The following is a 24,326-nucleotide window of genomic DNA, read 5'->3' as shown; positions in this document are numbered from 1 at the left end:
TGAGGACTCTTGGATGGATGCAGGGGCGTATCTAGGGGTAGGGCAGGCAGGGCACATGCCCCGGGCGCCACTTGAAGGGGGGCGCCATTTTGTAAAATTAATTTTTTATATATATAAAAAAAAGGCTGCCAAAAATATAATGGCCACCGTGCATGCTCAAATGGCCTCTGTGAGGCTCTAGGTCATGCCAGGCTTTGCAGAGGCCATTTGAGCATGCGTGGTGGCCATTTTGTTTTCAGTGGCCTTTAAAAAAAAGATTATTTTTAAAAACGGCCACTGCACATGCTCAAATGGTCCCTGCGAGGCCCTAGAGGCCAGCGGGGTGAGGGGGAATCTTTGCAACCCCCCCAGCCTTTAGGAAGCCCCCCAAAGGGGCTACGGGTAAAAATAATAATAATAAAAATATAATATAAGACACTGTACACATATTCAGATTGGCACTATGTACAGAGAATCAGGGCTTGTGAATACTGAGCTGACGCTTAAGAGCTAGGATTGTATTCATTTGCTCTTACTTTGCTTCTTGTGATAAGTGAGTTAAATGTGATGTCTTGCTAATATGGCTATTAATGGTGAGTTTGTCTTTGAATCAGTGTGAAACCCTTAATATTAAGGCCCACTGGGAGTTTCTTGCTCTCTTTCTCTCATTTTAACTGTCTTTCTGAAAGACTAGAATATATTCCAAGCAGTGACACAGTTTACTCTGCATATCCTTTAATTATTTACAGAGTATCTGGGAAAAGTCAAGTTCTCCATTGATTTTTAAAACTTATGTAATGGTGATGCTACAATGCATAATAGAGAATTAGACAGGCACTTCTGTTTAGTTTTCCAAGTACATCTCCACATAGTATTTGGGTATTTCATGAGCCCCCACATACTGAAATTTGTAGTTTTCCAGCATTTTTTGGTCTGGCTAAGTCCACTGCTAAATAGTTTTTGAAATATTAAAAGATTAACGAGCTTGACTTGTATTTTTCAGCTGATATTATGGTAAAGCTATCTGAAAGATGGGTGTCAGATGATTGGACAGGGGGCGCAATTTCAGTGTTTGCCCTAGGCGCTATTTTCCCTAGATACGCCTCTGGATGGATGCCATCCGGCCCTGGTGATTTGTTAATTTGCAGTTTTTCCAGACAGTTTAGAACATCATCTCTTGTCACTTCTATCTGACTCAGTTCTTTAGCCTCCATTCCCGAAAAGCCTGGTTCAGGAACAGGTATATGCTCAGTATCCTCTGCCATGAAGCCAGACGCAAAGAACTCATTTAGGTTCTCTGCAACCTCCATATCCTCCTTAATGTTCCTTTTCACTCCCTCATTGTCTAACGGTCCAACTGCCTCCCTGGCAGGTTTCCTGCATCTGATGTATTTAAATAAGTTTTTGTTATTCCCCTAAATGCTTTTAGCTAAATGTTGCTCAAACTCTTTTCACCTCCCTTATGGACACCTTGTATTTCTTTTGCCAGAGTTTGTGTTCCTTTCTGTTCTCTTCATTTGGACAGGCCTTCCAATTTCGGAAGGAAGTCTTCTTCCCTTTTATGGCTTCCTTGACTTTACCTGTTAGCCATGCTGGCATCCTCCTGGATTTAGTGGTACCTTTCCTCCTTTTGGGTATACAATCTAACTGAGCTGCTAGTATTGTGGTTTTGAGTAAACTCCATGCATTCTGGAGTGAAGTGACTCTCCTGATATTCCCTTTCAGCTTTCTTTTCACCATATTCCTCATTTTGGAGAAGTTTCCTCTTCTGAAATTCAAAGTGTCTGTGTTAGACTTCCTTGGTGATTCTCTCCCAGCATGTATGCTGAACTTGATCGCACCATGGTCAGTGTTCCCTAAAGGGTCGATGAAACTGACATCACACACCAGGTCCTGGGTGCCACTCAGAATTACGTCCAAGGTCGCCTTCTCTCTGGTTAGTTCCATGACCAACTGTTCTAAGGCACAGTCATTCAGCATATCTAGAACTCTGACCTCTTTGTCATTACCTGACTTTGAATTTACCCAGTCTATGTGTGGGTAATTAAAGTTACCCATTATTACTGCCCTGCCTTGCCTTGACGCCTCCCTGATTTACTGCTGCAACTCCCAGTCACTGTCAGCATTTTGATCTGGAGGGCGATAGCACACTCCCAGTAGAACATTTCCTTTCAGGCCTTGTATTGTCACCCACAGGGTTTCTGTGGAGCACTCCAGTCCTCCTAGGTTTTCTAGCTTGTTAGATTCTATGCCTTCTTTAACATACAGTGCTAATCCACCTCCAAGATGCCCCTCCTTGTCCTTTCTATAGAGTTTATATCCAGGGATAACAGTGTCGCACTGGTTCTCACTGTTCCACCACGTTTCTGTTATGCCCACTATGTCTATTTCTGTGTTAGTAACCAAGCACTCCAGCTCGCCCACCTTGGCTTGGAGACTTCTGGTATTGGCATATAAGGACCTATGCTGAATCTCTCACCTGGTGTATGCTATCTTTCTTTTGACTCTTTGACCAGATGGCACAGCCTTCTGTCTGCTCTTTATGTGGTTCTGCTCTGTCCCCTTCTGTTTTATCTGAATCCTTTGCACCCTCGCACTTTAAAGGATGGCATTTGCCAAAATGGATACTGCCCAGCTCCTGTCAGCTATTCCCCAGGCATCATTTTAAAAGCTGCTCTGCAACCTTTTTTATTTTAAGCCCCAGTGTTGTTCACACAGACTGAGATAAAGATACTAAGTTGCTTTTAGCATCACTTGTAAAATGCTAAATTTCAGAGGTCTGACAAATATTAGATTCATATCTCACAAAACTCTCAGGGGCTCCTCCAAGGTTCATAGACATTGTAGTGTCTTGTAGGCTCAAATGAAGGCTACCCTTAATTTGGAAATTGTGACAATCACCTTATATGGCCTATGCCAGTTTCAGAGCCCATTTATTAATGAGGCTGAGTAAGGCAGCTCTTTCAGACATTGGACTGGTGGAGGCAGCAGACTGCTTGCTGGTAAGCCTGCCACTTCCTAGTCTGACCTTCTACCCCTACCTGGGGTGATGCACCAGGTAATGCCATTACTGTCCTCCTTCCACTCCCACATGTAGCATCCGACAACCACATCTAACCCAGGCTAAACAGAGTGCTGGGATGGAGTAGAGATTCTCCATCTAGCACTCTACTCTTCTCTTCCACATTCCTTCTACTCCCCTTCTTCCAACTAACTTTTGAAAATGCCAGAGGTAGAAGGGTGAGGGGAGCAGTGGCAATGGTGGTGCTAGTGCTAACAAGTAAGGTCAGAGGGTGGAGGACCAACCCGGGGCAGGGGGAGTCGGGGAAAGAGCAATTTGTTCTGCATGCTACTAGGGAGGATGGAGGAAGAGGAGGGGGGAGACTGGAAGAAAGAGTGAGCCACCTGGAGTGTAGAGTTGGAAGGATGGCAGTGGTACACTGCATCTCCTCAGGTACTGGAGAGTGTGGAGCTTAGGCCAGCCTTGGTCAATTAATGCAATGTCCAAGCAATCCCTACCAGGTTACAACTGTGACAATGTCCTTGTGCATTCCCTCAGATTATTGTCGGGACTTGCTGAGTGTCTAAATTGAGTTTTAGCTTCAGCCACTGAGATGTCAATTTAGGGTATTTGTTTATTTCTTCTTCTTCTTCTTCTTCTTCTTAAAAAAAAAGTGCATTCCTCATAATAACACCCAATAGAAAAGGTAAAGGTAAAGTGTGCCATCAGGTCTGTGTCAACTCCTGGTGACCACAGAGCCCTGTGGTTGTCTTTGATAGAATACGGGAAGGGTTTACCATTGCCATCTCCTGTGGAGTATGAGATGATGCCTGAAATAACCATGATGCAAGATAATCTATAATATAGTTTCCAGTAAGGTTATCATCTCTTTCTCCAGACACTGAGAATTTTATTAAAATAGCCATGGCTTCTCCCATCTTTTCATTCTCTGGTCTTGTTTCCTGCCACCACCATCCTGTGCAGCAAACCCAGAGATCTGTTTGCCACAGCAGATGAATAAGGGATGTCAGATGACTGGAGCAGAAAGCAAATGAGGGGAAACAGCCACATCTGCCTTCTTTCCCACTGCACACAGAGATTAAAAGGTCCACACACCCAGCATAAGATGAGATAACCAGAGATATACTGGAATCATTCTTAGACCCAATTATTTCAAGTTTTCTAGGGTGGAATTTCTCACCATCTTACATCGGCTCTGGGTTTGTGTATGTTAGCTCTGAATCTCCCATATGCTTCAGCACAATTTGCCACATTCAAATATTGCACATTGCCATATCTAGATTCATATATTCAGGACTGCAGTAGCATTAAAAGAGTACTGGCAGTATGACAAAGATTTAGTACATCTGTAACCAGAATAGCAGAAAGTAGGACAATGTCAGAAGCAGTTAGCATTGTAGAGCTGTCTATGACCATGCAGTATGAAGAGTTGTTGTCTCACTACTGCACAAACAGAACATTCTATTTTATGCTCCCAAACACAAAACATTGATCAAAAATATTCTATGTGCCAGAAAGTAAAGTGTCAGCTCTACCTCTTGAAGTACAGAGGTTCTTTTTAAAAGGCACGAAGTACTGCTCTTTCCAATATCTTTGTTTTTCAAAAAATATCCAAAGTTTCAAGTAGGGGTGTGCAAGACAAAAACTCATTTTTCGTTCACTTTCATTGTTAAAATTTTGATTCATTTTGATGAGTTTCATTTTCTTATTTTCCCATTTTTGCTTCCGATTGATTTCAACCCACCTGTAACTGCCTGTAACTTTGTTTCCCAATGAAATGGCATGAAACCTAGTTTTCAAGGCATCATATACCTTGAAGGGATTTCAGAGGGATTGGAAAAAAGGGCTCTATTTTACAGATAATTTAAAAAGGCACACAATAGTATAAGATTTCCATTATCTCAATTGGAGACCCAGCAACTGTTCTGTGATTGTAACATCTATGTTTTTTATCCTATTGATTTGCATTCTACAACCTCTTCAAAGGAAGGGTAAAATTGCCTGCTAATTGAGGACCTGTCATCCAATCTCTCTGAAATTTGGCAGGCAATATGCCTTCTTGGAGTGCTAGAATGCCTATAAATTTCATGTCATTTGGTTAAAAAACAAGATTACAGGCAGCAGGTGACTTGGTGGGTCCTCCATTGAAATGGAAAATGAAAAATGAATGGATTTTGTTGGAAACCGCCCAGAGACATAAGTTTTGGGTGGTATAAAAATATGCTAAATAGATAAACAAACAAACAAACAAACAAACAAATTTTTCATTCATTTTGCTTTTCCATTCATTTTCAAAGCTAAACAAAATGACAATGAATGGAGCACATTCATTTTCATCCTCATTCATTTTGAAAACAAATGCACATGCCTAGTTTCAAGAGGTCTGCTGTCCCAAGATTAGAATTATGGATGGCACATTGCATCTATTGCACTTTATGGACTGTGGACTCATGGTTCTTATTTGGCCAATAACAAATTCTAAGTATACAGCTGATTTTTTTAAAAAAGCTCTTTCAACTTTCACTGGGAAATTCCCTTTTCCTGATTAACTTTCTGTGAGAATGAGCATAGATTCATTCATGCTCACTACTGTTGCTGATACATTTGCAAACTGAAAGAAAAGTCCTTCCCCCAATCCTACAGTTAGAAACAGACCATCTTCTTCGCTTCAGCTGTACAAAAGCTGTACAAATAGTAGTAATCACATTATTCTGCCTTTAGGTAGAGCACCAGGGCACACCCTTCCTCTAATTACTAAGAAAGAGAAAGGGCAGATTGAGGGGGAAATTATTATAGCTGAGCTTCAGAGCAATGCAAAAAGTTAATACAATTTCCTTAATATCTATGGAGTGACGTGCTGTAACATATCCTTATGCCACAGTCTTGTGTGGAAAACACATAAAGAAAAAGAAAGCAGGGGGTAAAATCTGGAATAATGCCCAGTAATGAAATTGTCAAACAGCCATCTTTCATACACACTGCCGGGAGAAGAAAAAAGTACAAAGAAAGAAGGTGTAAGACTCTTGGAACTTTAGGAATGGGAAGAAGTATCTTCACTTTCTTAAGCCAAAAAAAAAAAAAAGGCAACTAACCAGGTGTTTTAGTGGAAGAGAACCTAGATATTGCCAAGAGAATGTATGTCACTGAGACCACATTGATGGCCAAAGAAAGCAGAAGAGAAGGTTGAAATGTAGAGCCATTTCATTTTTCTTCCCATTTAGAACTGGTTTAAGTAACTGAATTATTTCTTCATGTTTCTTTTGTTGTTAGGTTTGCTTTGGAAAGCAGATGGTATAGCAATCACAACCTAGACTTTTATGAACTTGAAACAAGTCTAGGTTTTAAGGAGAAGCTCTCTGTTACAATAAGGGATTGAACTGATATGTATGTATCAGTAAAAATGAAGCTTCAGGACCATACAAATTAGATTAAAAAGCAATAGGTTGTCCAGGAAATGAGGGAAGCTGATTGCATTGATTCAGGGAAGAAACATACTTCCCTGAGTTGGACAACATGGCGTAGAGATGTGACTAAATAAAGTCCCAACCCAAGAATAAGGGGGGAAAGTGAGGGAGCTCAAATGCACATCCTACTTAGATGGTTTTGTTGTTTTAAGACACAAACCTATTGGAAGTCAGTCAGTTCAAATGAGGAGGCCACCACAAGTATTTCCAGAATTTCCCAAATTACAGTGATTTTAATTTTCTAAAATGGCTTCAGGGGCAAGGGCAGGGATAAAAAGAGGAAGGAACTCTATCAGTTGTTAATACCAGATAGCACACCTATGAGCCAGTTCAGGTGTCACGTGGAACCATGATTAAAGCCTGGTTCTGTGTGATATCCCCAAGCCTTGGGAATGTGCCCTCCCTGCTCCTGTGCCCATGTGAGTATCTACTTTCAATTTAGGTAAGAATAAATAAATATCAGTCATAACATCCAAACTCACTTCCCCTTTCGCATTCACTGCCTCCTGGTATCAGATGGAGTGATTCCGACTAGTCTCAGAGTCCTCAGGGAGGTGGAGAGTGCTCCTACAACAAGGGCCTGTTGCTTTCACAAGCCCTTTTAGGAACTGTTGCCCCTGGCCTCACTACGAATCCCAGGGCTCTTGCCAGCTCACACCCTCATTGTATATTGGCCATCACCGGTCAGCAGTCCTCTAAATACTTCCTGACAACCGGGGCAAATCTTGTGAGATCTCACCTGACTCCAAGTCTTTGGGCCGAGATCTCACAAGAGTCCCCCAAGCTCTCGCGAGGTCACACACCATCCTCAGATAGGATCTCGTCTGCTGGCTGCTCAGGCCAGTCTGGGACATTAGCCGTGAAGGTAGTGTCGATGCCCCCCTCTAGGGGATCATAAGCTCATAAGGCACGTACAGGCCAGGGCTTACTCAGAGCTATGCTCGGATTTGTTCTTCCCTCTGCATCTGCACCTGAGGTCCCTTCACATTACTGTACTTTGTTTAGTCCAAGCTACATACTTGAAATAAACCACAACCTGTAACTCACTCTGGACCTTGGTTACAGATCATAGTTCTTTTCAAGTAACTAGGTTATAATAAACCAAGATTGGTTAATTTGGATGTCACAACCAGTCATGGTTCATTCTAACCTAAATCAGAAACAGATGCTTGTGTGGGCATGGGAAGAGGAAGTGTGTGCTCCCAAGGCTGGGGAATGTTGCATGGGACCAGGCTTTAATTGTGGTGCCACATGACATCTAAAAATACCCAGTATCTGATTTTGGCATATCTGATACCAAGTTATCTGTCTGCCTGTGTTCTGTCCCACTATTCTTGGACATGACTTGAGGAATAAAATCAATACAATACAGTCAGTAAATAATAAATAGTTGAACAATTCAAAACTGTGCCAACACAGAGAAGAAAAAAACACCCAAGATGTAGTATTTACCACAGATAACGATGCAAGGACACACTTAAACAAGAAATATGGAGGAACTAGTAGGGAGGGGAAGTAGCAAGAATGCCATCTTGCAGCAGCAATCTGTCTGCCACCTCCCCCAACTCCCACCACACAGCTGCTCTGGATTTTGTTTTGCCATCATTAAACTGGGCTGCTTGAATTTTTGTCCCATGCAGCTACGGAAATAATCACTGCCTGCTATGTACTGTACTTCTGGCCTTTCTATCTGTTTTTGTCAGAAGGTGGTGGATTAGCTGTATGGATTAACTTCCCTCCACCCTCACCCTTCCTTTCCCAAAAGCCATGCAGAGAAGATTCTTGAAGTCTAGACCTTGTGACACTGCAGACCTGTCAAATCTAATTCACAACATGTGCCCAGCAGTACAATGGGGAGTGGAAGGGTCTGGCGTTCTGACTTCTCCTGTCTCATATTCCTCTGTATAAAAGGACCAGTTAACAACAGTGTGTTAGCAATATGAACAATTAGTATTCACTAAGATGGAAGGCAGCATACATTAAATCTTGCCAAGTGAAAGAGGGGAGATTTAAGAACTGAGCACAAGGCTGTAAATAGCATCCAAAGAGAAGTAAGGAAGGCAGAAATAAGTCTTGGTGATTAAATGGAAGGTGCACTACATACCGTCCAACTCCCATCTCATGTCTTTTGCTGGTTCTGACAAACTTACTGTGTGGAAATGTTGTAATATGTCCAGCCAGTACGTAGCACTAGCATTTGCTAGTGGTGATCTTAATTGGAGGCAGAGTCCCTTCCTTCTTCCTGCCTGTACCTTTGTTGAATTTGTCTCTTCCTGTTACACAATAAAGTATTCTTAGCTTATAATGGCTGCCTTCCAGTAGAGCTGGTCTTGTGGTAGCAAGCATGACTTGTCCTCTTAGCTAAGCAGGGTCTGCTCTGGTTGCATATGAATGGGAGACTAGATGTGTGAGCACTGTAAGATATTCCCCTTAGGTGATAGAGTCGCTCTGGGAAGAGCAGAAGGTTTCAAGTTCCCTCCCTGGCTTCTCCAACAAAGGACTGAGAGAGATTCCTGCCTGCAATTTTGGAGAAGTCGCTGCCAGTCTGTGTAGATGTAGACTATACTGAGCTAGATGGACAAATGGTATGACTCAGTATATGGCAGCTTCCTATGTTCCTATGTTCTTCTGAGCTCTTATGACATTTACCTGCCACATGTGGTGGTGAAGCAGATTGTACCCACCAGCCCAGCTCACCATGGGTACCTCTAATTTTGCCAGATGTTCACATGTGGCCAAACCAGTTTGCATAGGGCCTATGCATAAACAAAGTGTGTGGGCCCAAACTGTTTGGATAATTCCCAGATTTTATTAAGGATATTAGTCATACTCTTTAAGCCCATGTACACTGAAGTTCTTGCAGGTAGGTCCTAGGCAAGTGAGATAGGCATGTACAGACATTGAGAAGACTCAGACAGGGAACAGGCTTTCATAATGAGCAGGGAGAATGAGTATAATCCATTCTCCACCACACAGGTTCAACAGAACTAAGGTTCAACAGAACTAAGCCTATGTTACTCTTCAAAGCAAATTTTCAAGGAGCAGCAGTAATAAGTGGGAATCACTGCAGTCAGTCCTGGGTTAACTCCACTACACAGGGTAAAATGGCCTGTCTTCGATTGCAGATTTTGGGATACCAATAAATAAATTTTGGTATAAATACCAATACATTATAATGGTTACATTGTCATTTCATTATTAAACTAAGGATTTTTAGCACCATGTGGGGCATCATTTGGATAATCTGCCTCAGGCACAAAATATTTAGCAATGGCAATGCGGACTTCCTGTAGAGAATATTTCTCATCACCTAGTCACCATTAATGGTCAAGAAATATAGCTAACAGAGCATAAACTTTCCCCTTGGTGTTAAGTCCTATTTAAAATAAGCACAAAAACTATTTTCTTACCATCTATGTCAGTTGCTGGTCTAATAGATTTCTGAACAGGGCTGTATGTATGTTGTAATTCCACGGGAGTGCAGAAAAATATGCAGAGTACACTAATGGGCACAGAACCCAGCTTCTTCAAAAAAATTGTATTTCACTTTTAAAAGCAGTTTTCCAGCTGTTGTGCCTGCAGTCCTATGCCTAAAAATATATAGGTGGATTGTGTCTATATTTTTCAAAATTCTCTTAACAGTTTGTAGCAGCAACCAGATTCCATAGTTTGCTCATACGTCTTGCTCACCTATACTAAACACATCATAGTAAACTTAAAAATATTCTATCCAATGGCACACCAATATATGTACTAAACCCTGCAAAGGCACTTCTAATAGTAAGATGGTGCTTTGTAGGGGATGATTTTCAGTGAAGTAATGACAGGGAAGGGCTACCTATCCCTTTCCCAGCCTGCTGCTATTCCCCTGCAACTCCCCACCTCTGATGCTTTCCCCCTTGCAGAGTTCTAGGTGGAGAAAGCAGCTGGGGGAAAGAATTGCAATAGAAAAGTAGGAGGTAGGGAGAGAGTTAAGCACGCCCATCACTTCTCCAGTGCAAAATTGCTTCCTCCCAAACCCAATTTACCTGTTACACGCAGCCACTTTATAACACACATCAATGCTTAAAGTGTCACTCTGCCCTAATTTTGGAGAACTTGCTCTTGTTGTCCAGTCAAATGATGTCTGTCCTGCAGGCCCATGATGACAAAGCAGGGGCAAAACATCCACTCATGGACTGTTCCTTTCTAGTGATTCAGGTGGGCCATTGTTACCCAGAAGCAGGGACGCAGCAAGGTTGGAGTGGGCCCAGAGACAAGATTTTAAAATGGGCTCCCCCTCACTGAAGCTCAGCTCATGAAGTAAAGAAATCTTAAATGAGTCTGAACAGTGGTAACAAAAAGCTGCCACAATAGAACATCATCCTAAATTATTTTTTAAAGGTTTTGTAAATTGTGGATGATGCAAGTCATTTAATGGTACTAGAGAAAGACATGCTGTTCTGGTAGCTCCAGGTCTTAACACTCACATCAATTTCAGAGGATGAATACAACTGAAGGAAGCCCGGGCGGGTGCGCGGCTGGGGGAGTCAGTCATGTGACTTGCCTCTGGGGGCCCCCGCAAGGCAGTGGGCCCCCAGCCAACTGTCTCCCCTTGCCCTATTATAGTTACGCCCCTGCTCAGAAGTCCTGGCTCACCTCACACCAGAGAGAATAGGCAAGGATTTTTAAAATTGCTTCAACTGCCTTCCTTCCCACCCTGAGAAGCAGCCAGTCCTTTGAAAGGAAAGAAAAACCCTTTCCACTTAAGTATCTAAATCCCAAAATGATTAACAAATGTTAAAGGAATTAATATGGCTTTAAGCCACTGACTAGGCCTAGGGTGAGGGAGGGTGAAATACAAGCAGCTTCCCCTCAAAGCCATCCTGCCTGCAGCATGCACAATGCCACAAGGAATTATGGGAAAGCAGTAGCCTGAGATACCCCTGTTGTTCAGTGCATTTTCTTTTGCGCATTGGCTCACACTATGATGGCTGAGAGAACACAATTGAATCTTTCTAGGGAGTTGGGTACCACTCTTGTTGTACTCAGCTTTCCCCATCTCAGAGGGTATGGCAGAGATGTTTTAAAAGCACATTTGCAGTCCAGAAGACATACATATATTTTAATGTCCTGGAACACGCATTGGAAAAAATAAACAGTTCTACGCATTTTCTGTGTGTAAGGGGAAAGCCAGCTGTGGTGGCAACATGCTTCCCTATCCCTGAACAGTTTTAAGATGACAGTAACCAGAGACTACCAAAGTAAAGGATGGATATCTAAAGGAATCTAAAGAAATTTGCAAGTGCTGCTTTAAAAATCAGACAGATCACCTGGTCCAATCCAGGAGGGCTCTTCCAATAGTCAAATGTAATTCAATAGTCCCTCCATCTAGTTTAACACCTTGCTTCTAGGATAGATCAGTAAACTATTCTTCTTAAACACCAGTTCAGTAAGAGACTAATGTGGTTTATCCTGCTTTCACTTCAAAGAGGGATGTAATAAAGGACTTTCACATGTATTCCTGACATTAATAATAAAGAACTTTATGGAAGCAAAGATTTTATCTTACTGTACCACCTCCATAGTAATAAATATAATAAATTCCATGGAATAACATTGCAACATTTTCCACCTACAAAGCTGCATAATACTTTATAAAAATGACTCTATACATGTTTAAAAGAAGAGTTTTTTTCTTTTAAAAAGCAAATATAGTGATTAAGCATCTCCTAAGCCTTCATTGGGGACAATAATGGAAATAGTATCTCCTCAATCTCCAGTCTTGTAACTTAAGAAATTATAAGAAAGGAGCATCATTGTCTTCTGAGACATCCAGAAGTTTTCTGAGTAGAAAACATTATTAGATGTACCCTCTGTGGGCAGATCTTGTTTTGATCCTAGAACTCATCTTTGATATTTACAGAAATCATTTCACATGTCAAGTTAGGGTTTGAAAAGATGATGGGAATGTATGGTGAATTTTATACAATATCAAGGAGAGAGAGAGAGAGAGAGAGAGAGAGAGAGAGAGAGAGAGAGAGAGAGAGAGAGAAGGAAAAATAACAACTGATGTGTGTTCTGCTGTTTTCTCCTCTAACTACTGTACGACAGCTTGACAATGGGCAGATTGGGTTCCCCCCTTTCCTCGTCTTCCCTTGACATGCTCTCCCCACGGGAGCAGTGAAGGAAAGTGACCTGCTGCAGAGTTAATGTAAGGTTTGAGCTAAATTTTTTGACTAGCTGAGCTCAGCACCTGGAAAAGCTGCAGTTGATTAGCTCCACTAAAAGCCCAGGTCCCAATAATTCACAGAGGAGCAAAGTAATTGTAGCAACTGCTGAAATGCAAGGGTGAAGCTAGAAGAGGAAAGATCGAAGGGGGATTGGAGCATTCCAGGAAAGGGAATTGGGGAGGGGAAAGGGGAGGGGGGGAATACACATTCTACTCACGTTTGTGATTTTCATTTCTGTGGACAGGTGGGGAGCGTGTCTCCTGCTCCCGAGCATCATCCCCCTCCTCACTTGCAAGGTGAGTGTGAGCATAATGGTAGCTTAATCCTGGTCTGTTCTTATAGCGCTTGCCACAAACTGTAACAGAGAAAACACAATGAAAAAGTAGACAGAGAATGACACATCCGTAAAATAAACACAGTCTCACATATCTCTTCATTGCTGCTTTTGCCAGATTTTTATGTGTACTTCTTAATACCCAGAGATTTTGTTCCTCACAGTAAGAGTCAAATCTGAAGCTACATTCTATACTTGAGTACAAAATACTTATATCTTCTGTCAAGTATGAAGAGTATGCTGCACATGAGTAGAATTCTCCTCTATATGCAGAAATGGCAAGCAGGAAAGGATTAGGCCCTGATTCCAAGTATTTTAAAGAGGCACATGCCAAATTTCGCACACACACAATATTCTGGCTTAGTACAAGTGTGCTTTGGTATCCATACCTAAATACAAAATGTAGAGTGAAAATCAGCCCTAAAGTACCTCATCTTAAGCCAAGATGCTGCACTGTTAAGGTCAAGGCTAAACCCACTACTGTGATAGCCAACCTCATTTCTCACAGTAATGAGAAAATTCCTAGAAAATTATGGCCTCTTGTATAGGTTTTATTCGATTTAAATTTGGGTGGGTTAGGAACTAGTGTAATGGTATTACATAATACTCCATTATAAAAATGTATTATCTAATTCTCCAGTGAGAAAACCAGAACCCAGAGAAAGGTTAAATGTTTTATCCAGCATCACACAATAATTTATATTTTGATTTTTAAAAAATCTTGATATTCATTCCTATGTTCTGAATCTTTAGACTACTTCTTTTCATGTCTCTTTCTCACACACCAACACATACACACCATATTACATATCTGTCAATGGAACTTGACTGGAATGACAGCTGGGCCTCTTTTACAAGACTATCTTCCCCCTTCTTGCACTTGCTTATCAGTTAATGGCAGTTCATTGCAAATAAGGTGAAGCTACAATACTGTATCCTACTGCTTAACCCACAATGAATGCAGTCCTGATGGCATGCAAAACTGCAGCTTCCTCGCTCAGTACTCAGTAAGTAAGTCAGGTTGTACTATGTCCAACAAAGGTAATTGTTAGTAGGCCAACACCAAGTTATAAAATGGAATACTAAGAATAAGGGTCAATGGCAAGCATCATTCTGTGTCCATGCAAGAATCTGTATCATCTTGGAAGAGAATGCACAAAACTGTACAGGAACTATTATGAAAGATATAATACTCTCTCTCTCTCTCTCTCTCTCTCTCTCTCTCTCTCTCTCTCTATATATATATATATATATATTCTACACACACATCTATCTCTATCTATGTTATTACAATTATATTATAATATAATATCTAAGATTATCTCAAAATACTCTTCAGAAAAACATCCTAAAAATGTACTTCATAAGCCAGAGAATTCAGCACAATATTTCTAAATTAGTAACATTAATTTTTAATGAAAGTTTTAAGAAGTACTGGATAGTAGCTAATTAAGAAATAAATAGAGCATTTTAAAAAGCTGGTGGGGGAAAACCAGATAGCCTAGGTACATATACAGAATGAACAGGTAGACAGTGTATATGGTAATGAGCAATGATCAAAGCACTACTTTGGACATATTTAAAACCTTAACATAATAATGATACGTATTAGAACATGATCCTACTTGACAGTCAGACACCTGACAGGCATAGGATGTACAACTAATATTACCTTTCTTATTTATACACAGTTCCTGTCCAAAACTTCACATATGTGCTGAGTTCAAGCAGTTAGGGCAGTTATCAGGCCAAAAACCAGCTTTCTAAACTCGACTATGTTTTAATGTTATCTTTGCTTAGCTAAAGCTACAGTGTTCAAACTAAAGAAAGCTCGAGGGAGAATAAAGCTAAAAGAAGCAGGGCATCAAGAAGACAAGAACCAATTACTTCATTAGTCACCAGGAAGAGAACAACAAATTGTACATTTTTTCTGCAACAGAGTATTTCAGCAGAAGCTTTTTAACCAAGAATATTAATTAGAATACAAAGGCAAAATCTAGAAGATAAGAAAATGCAAAACTGCCATCATTGAAGAAATCTGAAGTTGTAGCAGATATCTCCTCATATCAAAAACCAAGGAAGAATACATTCTAGAACTAAACAGGCAATGAACTAGATGGTCAGTTGATAATACCTGGCTCCAGAGGTGTTGTGTATGAAGAGATGATTAAGAATAAGAATTGTCAATCACTAGGGTTCATGTGCTCTATGTCTCAGAACCCATTTTGGAGGCCAATATTAATGGAGCTCCTTGCCAAAATAAATTGAGCTCTTTTATCTCTATTTATAGAGATAAATATAGTGCATAATTAATCTATCACAGTGCATAATCTATGGAATTCTTTGCCATGGGATGTGGTGATGGCTACAAGCTTGGATGGCTTTAAAAGGGGCTTAGACAAATTCATCGTGGACCGGTCTATCAATGGCTACTAGTCTGGTGGCTGTGGGCCACCTCCAGCCTCGGAGGCATGATGCCTCTCAATACCAGTTGCAGGGGAGCAATTGCAGGAGAGAGGGTATGCACCTACCTCTTGCCTGTGGGCTCCCCAGAGGCATCTGATGGGCCACTGTGTGAAACAGAATGCTGGACTAGATGGGCCTTGTGCCTGATCCAGCAGGGTTGTTCTTATGTACTTTACACGGATATTTATATACCGCTTTTCAACAAAAGTTCCCAAAGTGGTTTACACAGAAAAAAACAAACAAAATGGTTCCCTGTCCCCAAAGGACTCACAGTCTAAAAAAGAAACATAAGATAGACACCAGCAACAGCCACTGGAGGGATGCTGTGCTGGAGATGGATAGGGCCAGTTACTCCCCCCTGCTAAATAAAGAGAATCACCACTTTAGAAAAGTGCCTCTTTGCTAAGTTAGCAGGGGAGTGTTTAGCAGGTGAGTCTCTTTAGACCTGCTATCACTTTGCACAGGATGGAGGAGACAATCCAGTTTGAGGGAAAAGATGCTTCAAGGCTCTCGGGGAGAGTGCACCAACAACTGTGGTGAGGCTGTTCATAGGATATCAGTTGACTATCATTGATTATAGAAATATTTTAAATAAATAAATAAAATTTAGAGCAGGCCTGCACAGCATAAGGCCCGAGGATCAGATCCGGCCCACAGGGACTTTTTTGCTAGCCCACAGGTAGGAATATGCAGCTGAGCTGTGAAGATCTCTTGGCCAGTCCTGCTGACTATCAGCAGTGGCTCAGGGCAGTTGGCCACCTGATACCAGATGTCTGGTCCTCAGCCAGAGTTCACTTTCCCCTCACCTTTTCCCCTGACTCTAAACATCTATCCCCTCACTAAATATTTTTATAATAATTTTAATGTAATAATTAATAAGCTCAAAATTGACCTTGGCCCTCGTACACCAAGTCACGGTTGATTCCAGTCCACTGGGGCATTTGAGCTGTGCACCCAAGATTTAGAGCAAGGATTCCTGACCATGGGTCTCCAGATGTGTTGGACAACAATTTTCATCATACCCGGCCACACCTGGAAATGATGGGAGTTGTCATCTGGGGACCCATGGTTGGGAACCCCTAATTGAGAGGGATGAACTATGCCAATCAATGTGTCAAGGTGTCTTGGAGCGAATTTCCTATAAATGGAGACATAGAAGTAGCAGGAGGATTAAGTATAGCAAAACCAAACCAAAAGAAGAATATAAATAGTCTATTACCCATCATACTGACATGCCGTTCATAAGTTATAGGTTTATAAAAATGGTCACTGTCCCTGAAAGGCTCACAATACAATAGTACAATCAGTCTTCTCACCCTTCACCTCTTAGTGAAGGATTATAGAAACCTTGTACTCCACATCTATCTGCTTTTTCCCTTCTTGCAGACATGGCCTTTGAAGACCAGTACCCACAATGTGGTAGATGAGTGAAGCATTCTTGCCACACAAGCAGAAAACAATTCTGAAGGCTATGTTCTGAATTCTACATTGCTTTATTCAAAAATAACCCATGCAGCACAACTTACATTACTTTACTCTGAGTAGATTGATACTTGATAATGTTTAAATATTTAGTGCTTAACTTGCGTTCTGAAGTCACAGTCTTGGGGGAAAGCCACTGATGCCAACCAATAAAAGCCAATAGACAAAGCCTTGGCAGAAGGAAGAATTAACATTATGCCAAATACAGGGATCCTTACAAAGAGCAAGCTCATTTTCAGCACCATACTTCAATTATATTCTCTGCAGCATCTGTCAGGGACAGGGAATGAACCCAGAGCAAGTAGGGACTGCACAACCAAGCACCCAGGCTCAGTCAAATCCATTCAATGACAGCTCTGTGTCTAATTCAGAGATGGAGAAAGGGGAGTATGAGATTTAGCCCTTTGATTAAAATAACTTTGAAAGGCAACCATCAAAGAGCATGATGTATCTAGGTATTTAGTGCATGCTTTTTTTCATAATCACAGGGCCAAACAGTTACATGAGAAATGCATGTAATGGTTTCCCGGTGGCTTTTAAAAATGCAGCCACAGGAAGTCAAAAGAGGAATGGCAGGGGGAAAGATGCTTAGCCAATCTCCCTTCTCGCCATTTTCCGGCTCAGAATCTATTCCCCAAGTAGTTTTTCCACCAGAAAGGTAAACAAGGTACAGGTTTCTTTTTCCTCAAGTGGGGAAAAACAACTTGGAGAGCATAATTTTGAGCAGGAAAATGGCCAGAAAGCAAAGGGTTAAGCAGCCCCCTCCTCCCCATGCTGTTCTTCTGCTCAAACAGGTAGCTTCCCATGATCTCATTTTCATTATAAATAAATAAATAAAACCAGGAGACTGTTATGTGCAGCCCCACAAAACTTTAGGATTGGCCCTATGTTTCAGAAAAAGAAATAGAGAGGTCGTACACATGACCATCTGCAGCAGAGTAGCAGTGGGGAAACCTCAGTCCTGAGGCTCATGTGGAGCCTTGAGGTCCACTCCCACCCTGCTGCTGAAGAGCAGGGCTACCCTGTTAAGTAACCCTCTGCTTAACCCAGGTTTAAGGGGCAAAGCTCCATCTTATCATTGCAGCCCCAATCGTGTGTGTGATCAGGACTGTGTGGTGCATCTTCCAGCAGTCTGGCTTCCTTATAACTACAGAGTGCCGCTTAAAGAGTGGACAGGAGCTGGGAGCTGCAGCATTGCTGCGGGCAGTCTCTCGGCTTCCAGCACAATGCATTATGGGATACTGGAGGACTTCCTCCTCCAGATCCCCAATCCAGTAGGCTTTGCCACGTCAATCGTGTAGGTGCATGACACAGCAGAGCACTGCAGACCATGTGCTCATATGCGGGAAGGCAGGTATACTCCTGTCTTCCCCTCAGCCCTCCCTGGCCACCAGGGAGTTTGTTCATGTGCATGACTTCAGAGAGTAACTCATAGGGCAGAGAAAGATACAAACGCATAGAAAGTCACAAGAGAAGGAGAAAAACAGAAAATTAAAGAGATGTGAGTTATATCCAAAGGATATGGGAAGGAATAAACTATGTTTTGCATGCTTGGAAGGGAGCTGGATCAGAAAAACAGAGCAGAGGATCTGGGTACTACTTACTGTCACAAACATAAGGTTTATCATGATCATCCATAGAAGACATGTCATTCCTTCGCCTACCACCTCCAGACCCTCTAGCCTGTAATGAAGATCAAGGCGTTAGTGCAACAACTAATTTCTGCTTTCCCCTCAAACATTATCTTTTTTGAGTAGTCTCAGCAGGTCTATGAAAATTACAGCAATAGAATATCTGATCTTCTAATGCTGCACGCTGATTAGGAACATTTAAAAAAACCACTTGAACAAAACCAAATCTGTCAGGGTAATCAATAATAAAGCAAAAATTCCTGTTTTGTCACCAATAAAGTTATTGTTAAATATTTCTGAGAGCTGGTGTCCATATAATAGGGCTAATGAATCCACAGTAAACAAAATAATAGGTCAGTTTATAGCATTATCAATCTAAGAATTACTTAACATGTAATATTACTGAAATTTCTATGCAGAGGAAAGGTGCAGCCATGTCAACCACTGTCAGGAGAGTGTCAGCTGATGCACACACAATGCTTCTGATTACTACATTCTGGCAGTGTGTCTTGCTGTGGATCCTTCCTATGGATCCTCCCACACTGGAAAGATTAGAGTACAGTGTCACTCTGCTTTTGGTCTATAAATGCTGACAGGCGAAGAATTTTCAGCGGGCAAGGAGCACGGAAATAAAGCTTTAAATACCCTCTAACAGGGTTGTTGCTAGGTACTTAAAAGATACAGGTCCCTGGGCCCACAACCCATCTTTTGATAATTAAACTCAAGCATACTCCACTCCAGAATGTTTTTTAAAGCCTCTAATATTATAATATAGCATCTATGAAGGTGGAAACAGCAGAGAGTTCATGATGTTAGGAGCTCTCTCTCATGCTCTCTGCAGGTCCCTCCACTCAGTGGCGTAGGGAGGGCATAGGTGGCCTGTCTCATTCCCTTCTGGGGCTGCAGTGACATGCTCCCCACCTCATTCCCTTCTAGGGACAGCTTGCTTGCCCCTTCTCCTCCCCGTGGCTCACCACTGCAGGCACCTGGCATCCTCCCCGCACCCCACAGTGGTGGGCTCCCTAACCCAGCAGCCCATGGGGGGGCTACCCTGCCCCTACTGCCCAGCTGGCCGCCATGCATACACAACAGCCATTTGAGTGATTGGCACAGCACTTGGCTGCCATGCTGACTGCTCAGCTGGCTGTCACATATGCGCAGAGGACTGCTGAGCAGTGTGGGTAGGGCAGCCTCACTGCAGGCTGCTGGGTCAGGGAACATGCCACCACCATGGGGAGGTCAGTTGGGTGCCTGAGGCAGTTGGGAGGAGAAGGGGCAAACAACCTGGTCTTGTGGAGGCAAGCATGACTTGTCCCCTTAGCTGAGCAGGGTCTGCCCTGGTTGCATATGAATGGGAGACTTGATGTGTGAGCCCTGTAAGATATTCCCCTCAGGGGATGGAGCTGCTCTGGGAAGAGCATTTAGGTTCCAAGTTCCCTCCCTGGCATCTCCAAGATAGGGCTGAGAGAGATTCCTGCCTGCAACCTTGGAGAAGCCACTGCCAGTCTGTGTAGACAATACTGAGCTACATGGACCAATGGTCTGACTCATTATGTGGCAACTTCTTATGTTCCTATGTTCCTAAGGTGGCCCCAGAAGGAATGGAGGTGGCCCTGAAGACAGCTCAGAACAGGTTCTTGGAACCCAGTACAGCTCTGCCCCTGTCTCCACTGCTGCACTTCCTTTCTGGAAGAGACCATGGAGGAGTGAAGTGGCTGATGAGATCTGGTACTCTGAACAATTCATTGCAGGACTGTGCCACTTGGGCCACCGCTAATGATGCTCCTGCCCCCTACCTCTGCACTGTGGTGTCAATCTAGATTGCGGCCTGGTGTGGCTGCTACTTAAGAGTAAAAACAAGTTCCCAAGCTACACAATAATATATTTAACAGAACATCTAGATGACAACTTTGAGACATCTAGATGACAAATTTGCATACACAGGAACTCTTCAAAGAACTACAGAATTACAACAAACCATAAGTGATTTTGTTGTTTATCCTTAAACTATGCCTTAAATCTAGGCATCTTTTAAAGTGGTGATTCTCTTATATTTAGCAGGAGGAGAGCAACTGTCTATATTCAATCCCAGCACAGCAACCCTCCAGTGGTTGTTGCTGGTGTCTGCCTTCTGTTTCATTTTAGACTGTAAGCCCTTTTGGGGCAGGGAATGATCTTATTTATTTTTCTATGTAAACCACTTTGAGAACTTTTTTTTGTTGAAAAGTGGTATATAAACACACATGGGACCGGATCTCATGATCAGTGAGACCCGGTTTCCTCGGGCGAGCGAGAAGAGCGGGCTAAGCCCACTCTCCCCGCTCATGAGCGGGCAGGGAGCCCTGGGCGGTCCTCACAACAGATACAAATACATACATAATTCTCACCAACAAGCATGAAACAAAGTGAAAACGGGAATATGGTTTTTAAAGGCTCCTCTGAAAAGAGATTCTATCACAAATGGGGGGAAAGAGTTGTAAAAGGGGGTGTACTTCTGGTACACACCAAGAAGTACTACAGAAATGGTTAATGTTAATAATGCAATAACAATGATGGGCACAACCCAACCAAAGTCAAACAATTTTGACTTCAATGGAAGAGAGTTAAGTTTGTGCTTTAGAAGCAATATGATTTAGAAAACCCTGGCGCTGGAGCCTAAAAAAGAAAAGGAAAAGGCCCTTTTAAAAACTGCCCCAGTTGCAGGCATGCACATGAATTCTAATTATGCTTTGCCCTTTTCCAAAATGGTGACTGTCTGCATGCTGTGCACACTGAATAATTACTTATTGTAACTGCATCTAACCTTCATTACATAGAGTGCAAAATGTACTTTTTAAAAACAAATGATGTTCTACGGCTCTATAGTGTATATCCTAGGATTTCAGGCCTTAACACCCTTCCTGTTATTTCTAGACAACAAAGTCCTTTAAACCTGTCTCTGTGAATCCATATATCCTTGGCCTTCAGTTCTCTTTACCAGCATCCCATAATTTCATGGCTGGCCTCAGGGGGGCTGGCAAATAGACATCCACCCCAGAGGCACAAACTTGAGTACCACGTGCTTGCTGTCAGTGCTTCAGTATGTGGCATTCAGTCATCCACGGCTGCCTTCAGCCTCCTGCCGTTATACAGCAAGGAATTGATGTATATAGCCGGAAAGCTTCAGCAGAGCAGCCTTGGAGCGCTCAAATGGAGCCAAACAAGGATGCTTGCCAGAAGGACAGATGAAGGGGCCCAAGATTAAAAATAAAATCATGCTGTAGGAAAAGAAGGGACGTGCACAAATTTGGAATGACCAGTACATTAGCTCCTCACATGATTTCCATAGCAGCATCTTTGAGCCTCTCACTTATGCTGTGAAACAGCCTAACATTTAAAGGTCTAAATTCTAGATTTATAAATCTAAGTAGATCCAGGTTGCTTCTGAAATCTGAAGGAATGGCATCCTTAGAACAAAGGATAAGGGGAGAAGAAGCATTCAGTCTAGAAAAAATTGTGAGGTACTGGGTACAACTATATACTTTGTGTATATCCTACATATTTTGTATGTGTTCTTGTATGGAACAGGCTGCCAAACACACATTTCACCAGAGTTTTAGTGTCTAAACTGACTTTCCAAAGACTTCCAGTATCAGCATACTCTAGAAATCATCCCCACCCATATCTCCAGTTATGATTAGGGATATGCACGGAACCAGTCTGGCACTCCTTTTCTGGAGCACCGAACCGGTTCTGTGGATTGGTGTCTGAGCCGGTTCGAACATGGGTGGTGGTGGTGTGTCCCTTAAGAGCCAGGGAAGGCACTGCCTACCTGCCAGTCTCCACCCTGCTACTCTTCCCCACTGGTGCTCTCTCCAAAAGCGGGTGTGCGGGACAGCAGCGTCCCTCTCTGCGCCCTGTTCTGTGCCACCATGCAAATGGCTGATGCATGTGTGCGCCATGTGCATGCGTGTCAGCTATTTGCATGGTGACGCAGAATAGGGTGCAGAGAGGGACACTGCTGTCCCACACACCTGCTTTTGGAGAGTGCTGGTGTGAGAAGAGTGACGGGGCAGGGACTGGCAGGTAGGCAGTGCCACTTTTGTATATCCCCCACCCTGGGAATACATAGAACCAGTTCCATGCACATCCCTAGTTATGATCTCCACCATCAAAGAATCTTTGAGTTGGAGGGGACTTTATAAGCCATCTAGTCCAACCTCTGCTTGATGCAGGAAATCCAGAATTAGTACTTCCCCAAGAGATGGCTCTCTGGCCTCTACTTGAAGACCTCCAGCAAAGGAGAGACCACCCCATCACCAGGTTCCATTGTCCATTCTCAAATTGCTTTTATATGGTTAAGAAGTGTCTCCTAACGTTCAATGGACATCTACTCTCCTGTAAGCCCCTTTGATTTAGTCTGGGGAATCAGAGAACAAGTATTTGTAATCAGAACGTGCTCAATTAATGATAATATCTGTGTGCCAGGTGCAAAATTCAAAGTTTGCAAAATAGTATTCTAGATAGCTAGAAGTTCCTCTGCTCTGAAGATTCAGTAAGGCTAAAAGCTGAGCATCTTTCAGAAGCAATGTAAGGATTAAATTGACAGAAGGTTAGGGACTTCTAACAGAATCATAATCTGTTTTAATAGAATGTTTGTGCCTTTAAGTTGTTAAGCACCCCAGGGCTTTCAAGGTAAGGAAATCTTTACACCTAAATACATATTACAATGCCAGCTTTTAAGGTGATGCCCCAAGTCATGGCCCAATATAAGGAGGTCATGGAAGGAAGGAAGGGATTGGGAAGGGGGATGCTTTATCCACTGAGACCTCACCAAACAATGTGGACTGGTATGCATGCATACATAGAGGCACTTCACATGATTCGTGTGAAGTGCCAGACGGTGTTGGACGGGGTTCGGCGGGGAGAGCGGGCTTAGCCCGCTCTTCCCGCAGACGATCACCCGCGGAGCCCTGGGCAGCCAAATTGGCCACCCACACAACTACTGGCTCCCATCACTCTTGTTTTAGCCTCCTGATGGGAGTGTGGCAACTGATGATCACTCACGCTGTGGCGACTCACAGTCACCAAAATGGGGTTTGCAGAGCTCCACTAACCTCATTTTAGGGGAGGGCCACTTTGGCAGGCTAGCCACCAGAGAACCACTGGGCTCGCCTGGTGGTTCTCACAGTGGGGGAAAACCAGGTTGGGCTCCTGTAGCCTGGTTTTCCTCCATCGTGAGAATAGCATCATACTTTAGGATAATATTTTCAGAACTTGATGGACATGCTTCACATTCATGCTGGTAACTGAGATGGTCTGATTGGCCAGCAAGCTGAAGGATGTTTCAGCTAAGAAAGTAGCTCAGCTCATTTTCTTGAACCCCACTTTTCCATGAAGGGGAAAAGAGGCCTTTGGTACTATCCAGTAACCTAAGTATACATAACTGAAATAATTACATATTCTTGCCATTTATCCTGTCTCCACTTCCCTTCCCCTCACTATTTCAAATTTTAGATTTTAAGCTCCTCAAGGCAAAGTATGCCCACTCATACTCTATTAAGCATCATGCATACTCATGGTGCTATATAAATAATCTAGCATATAGGCAAAGAATACACGTAATCCAGGAAACTCATTGGCTGACATCCAGAGCAACGTACCACCGGTACTCGTATCATCTAGCAGCACAAAGCACTGTCACACAACCTCACAAGAACATAACAGCAGCCCTGCTGGACCAGGCCAAGGCCTAAC

The 24,326-nt window shown here is 42.6% G+C and overlaps 1 protein-coding gene across 8 annotated transcripts in view; it reads right to left on the bottom strand.

Moving 5' to 3' along the window:
- Window positions 1–24,326, bottom strand: part of DPF3 (double PHD fingers 3) — a 273,036-nt gene that overhangs the window by 47,819 nt on the left and 200,891 nt on the right. For all 8 annotated transcript variants that reach the window (XR_008310482.1, XR_008310479.1, XM_053266047.1 and 5 more), the window contains exons 6-7: window positions 18,564–18,642; window positions 12,895–13,032 (exon numbers count right to left, since the gene is read on the bottom strand). Coding sequence is in view for 6 of the 8 variants with exons in the window: in XM_053266047.1 (XP_053122022.1) it covers window positions 12,895–13,032; window positions 18,564–18,642 (217 nt within the window). In the remaining 2 variants the exon portion in view is untranslated. The remainder of the gene's footprint in view (window positions 1–12,894; window positions 13,033–18,563; window positions 18,643–24,326) is intronic.

This window comes from Hemicordylus capensis, chromosome 1 (genome assembly GCF_027244095.1).
Source record: "Hemicordylus capensis ecotype Gifberg chromosome 1, rHemCap1.1.pri, whole genome shotgun sequence".
Classification (NCBI taxonomy): Eukaryota; Metazoa; Chordata; class Lepidosauria; order Squamata; family Cordylidae; genus Hemicordylus; species Hemicordylus capensis.
This window is presented reverse-complemented; position numbering and strand designations above follow the sequence as displayed.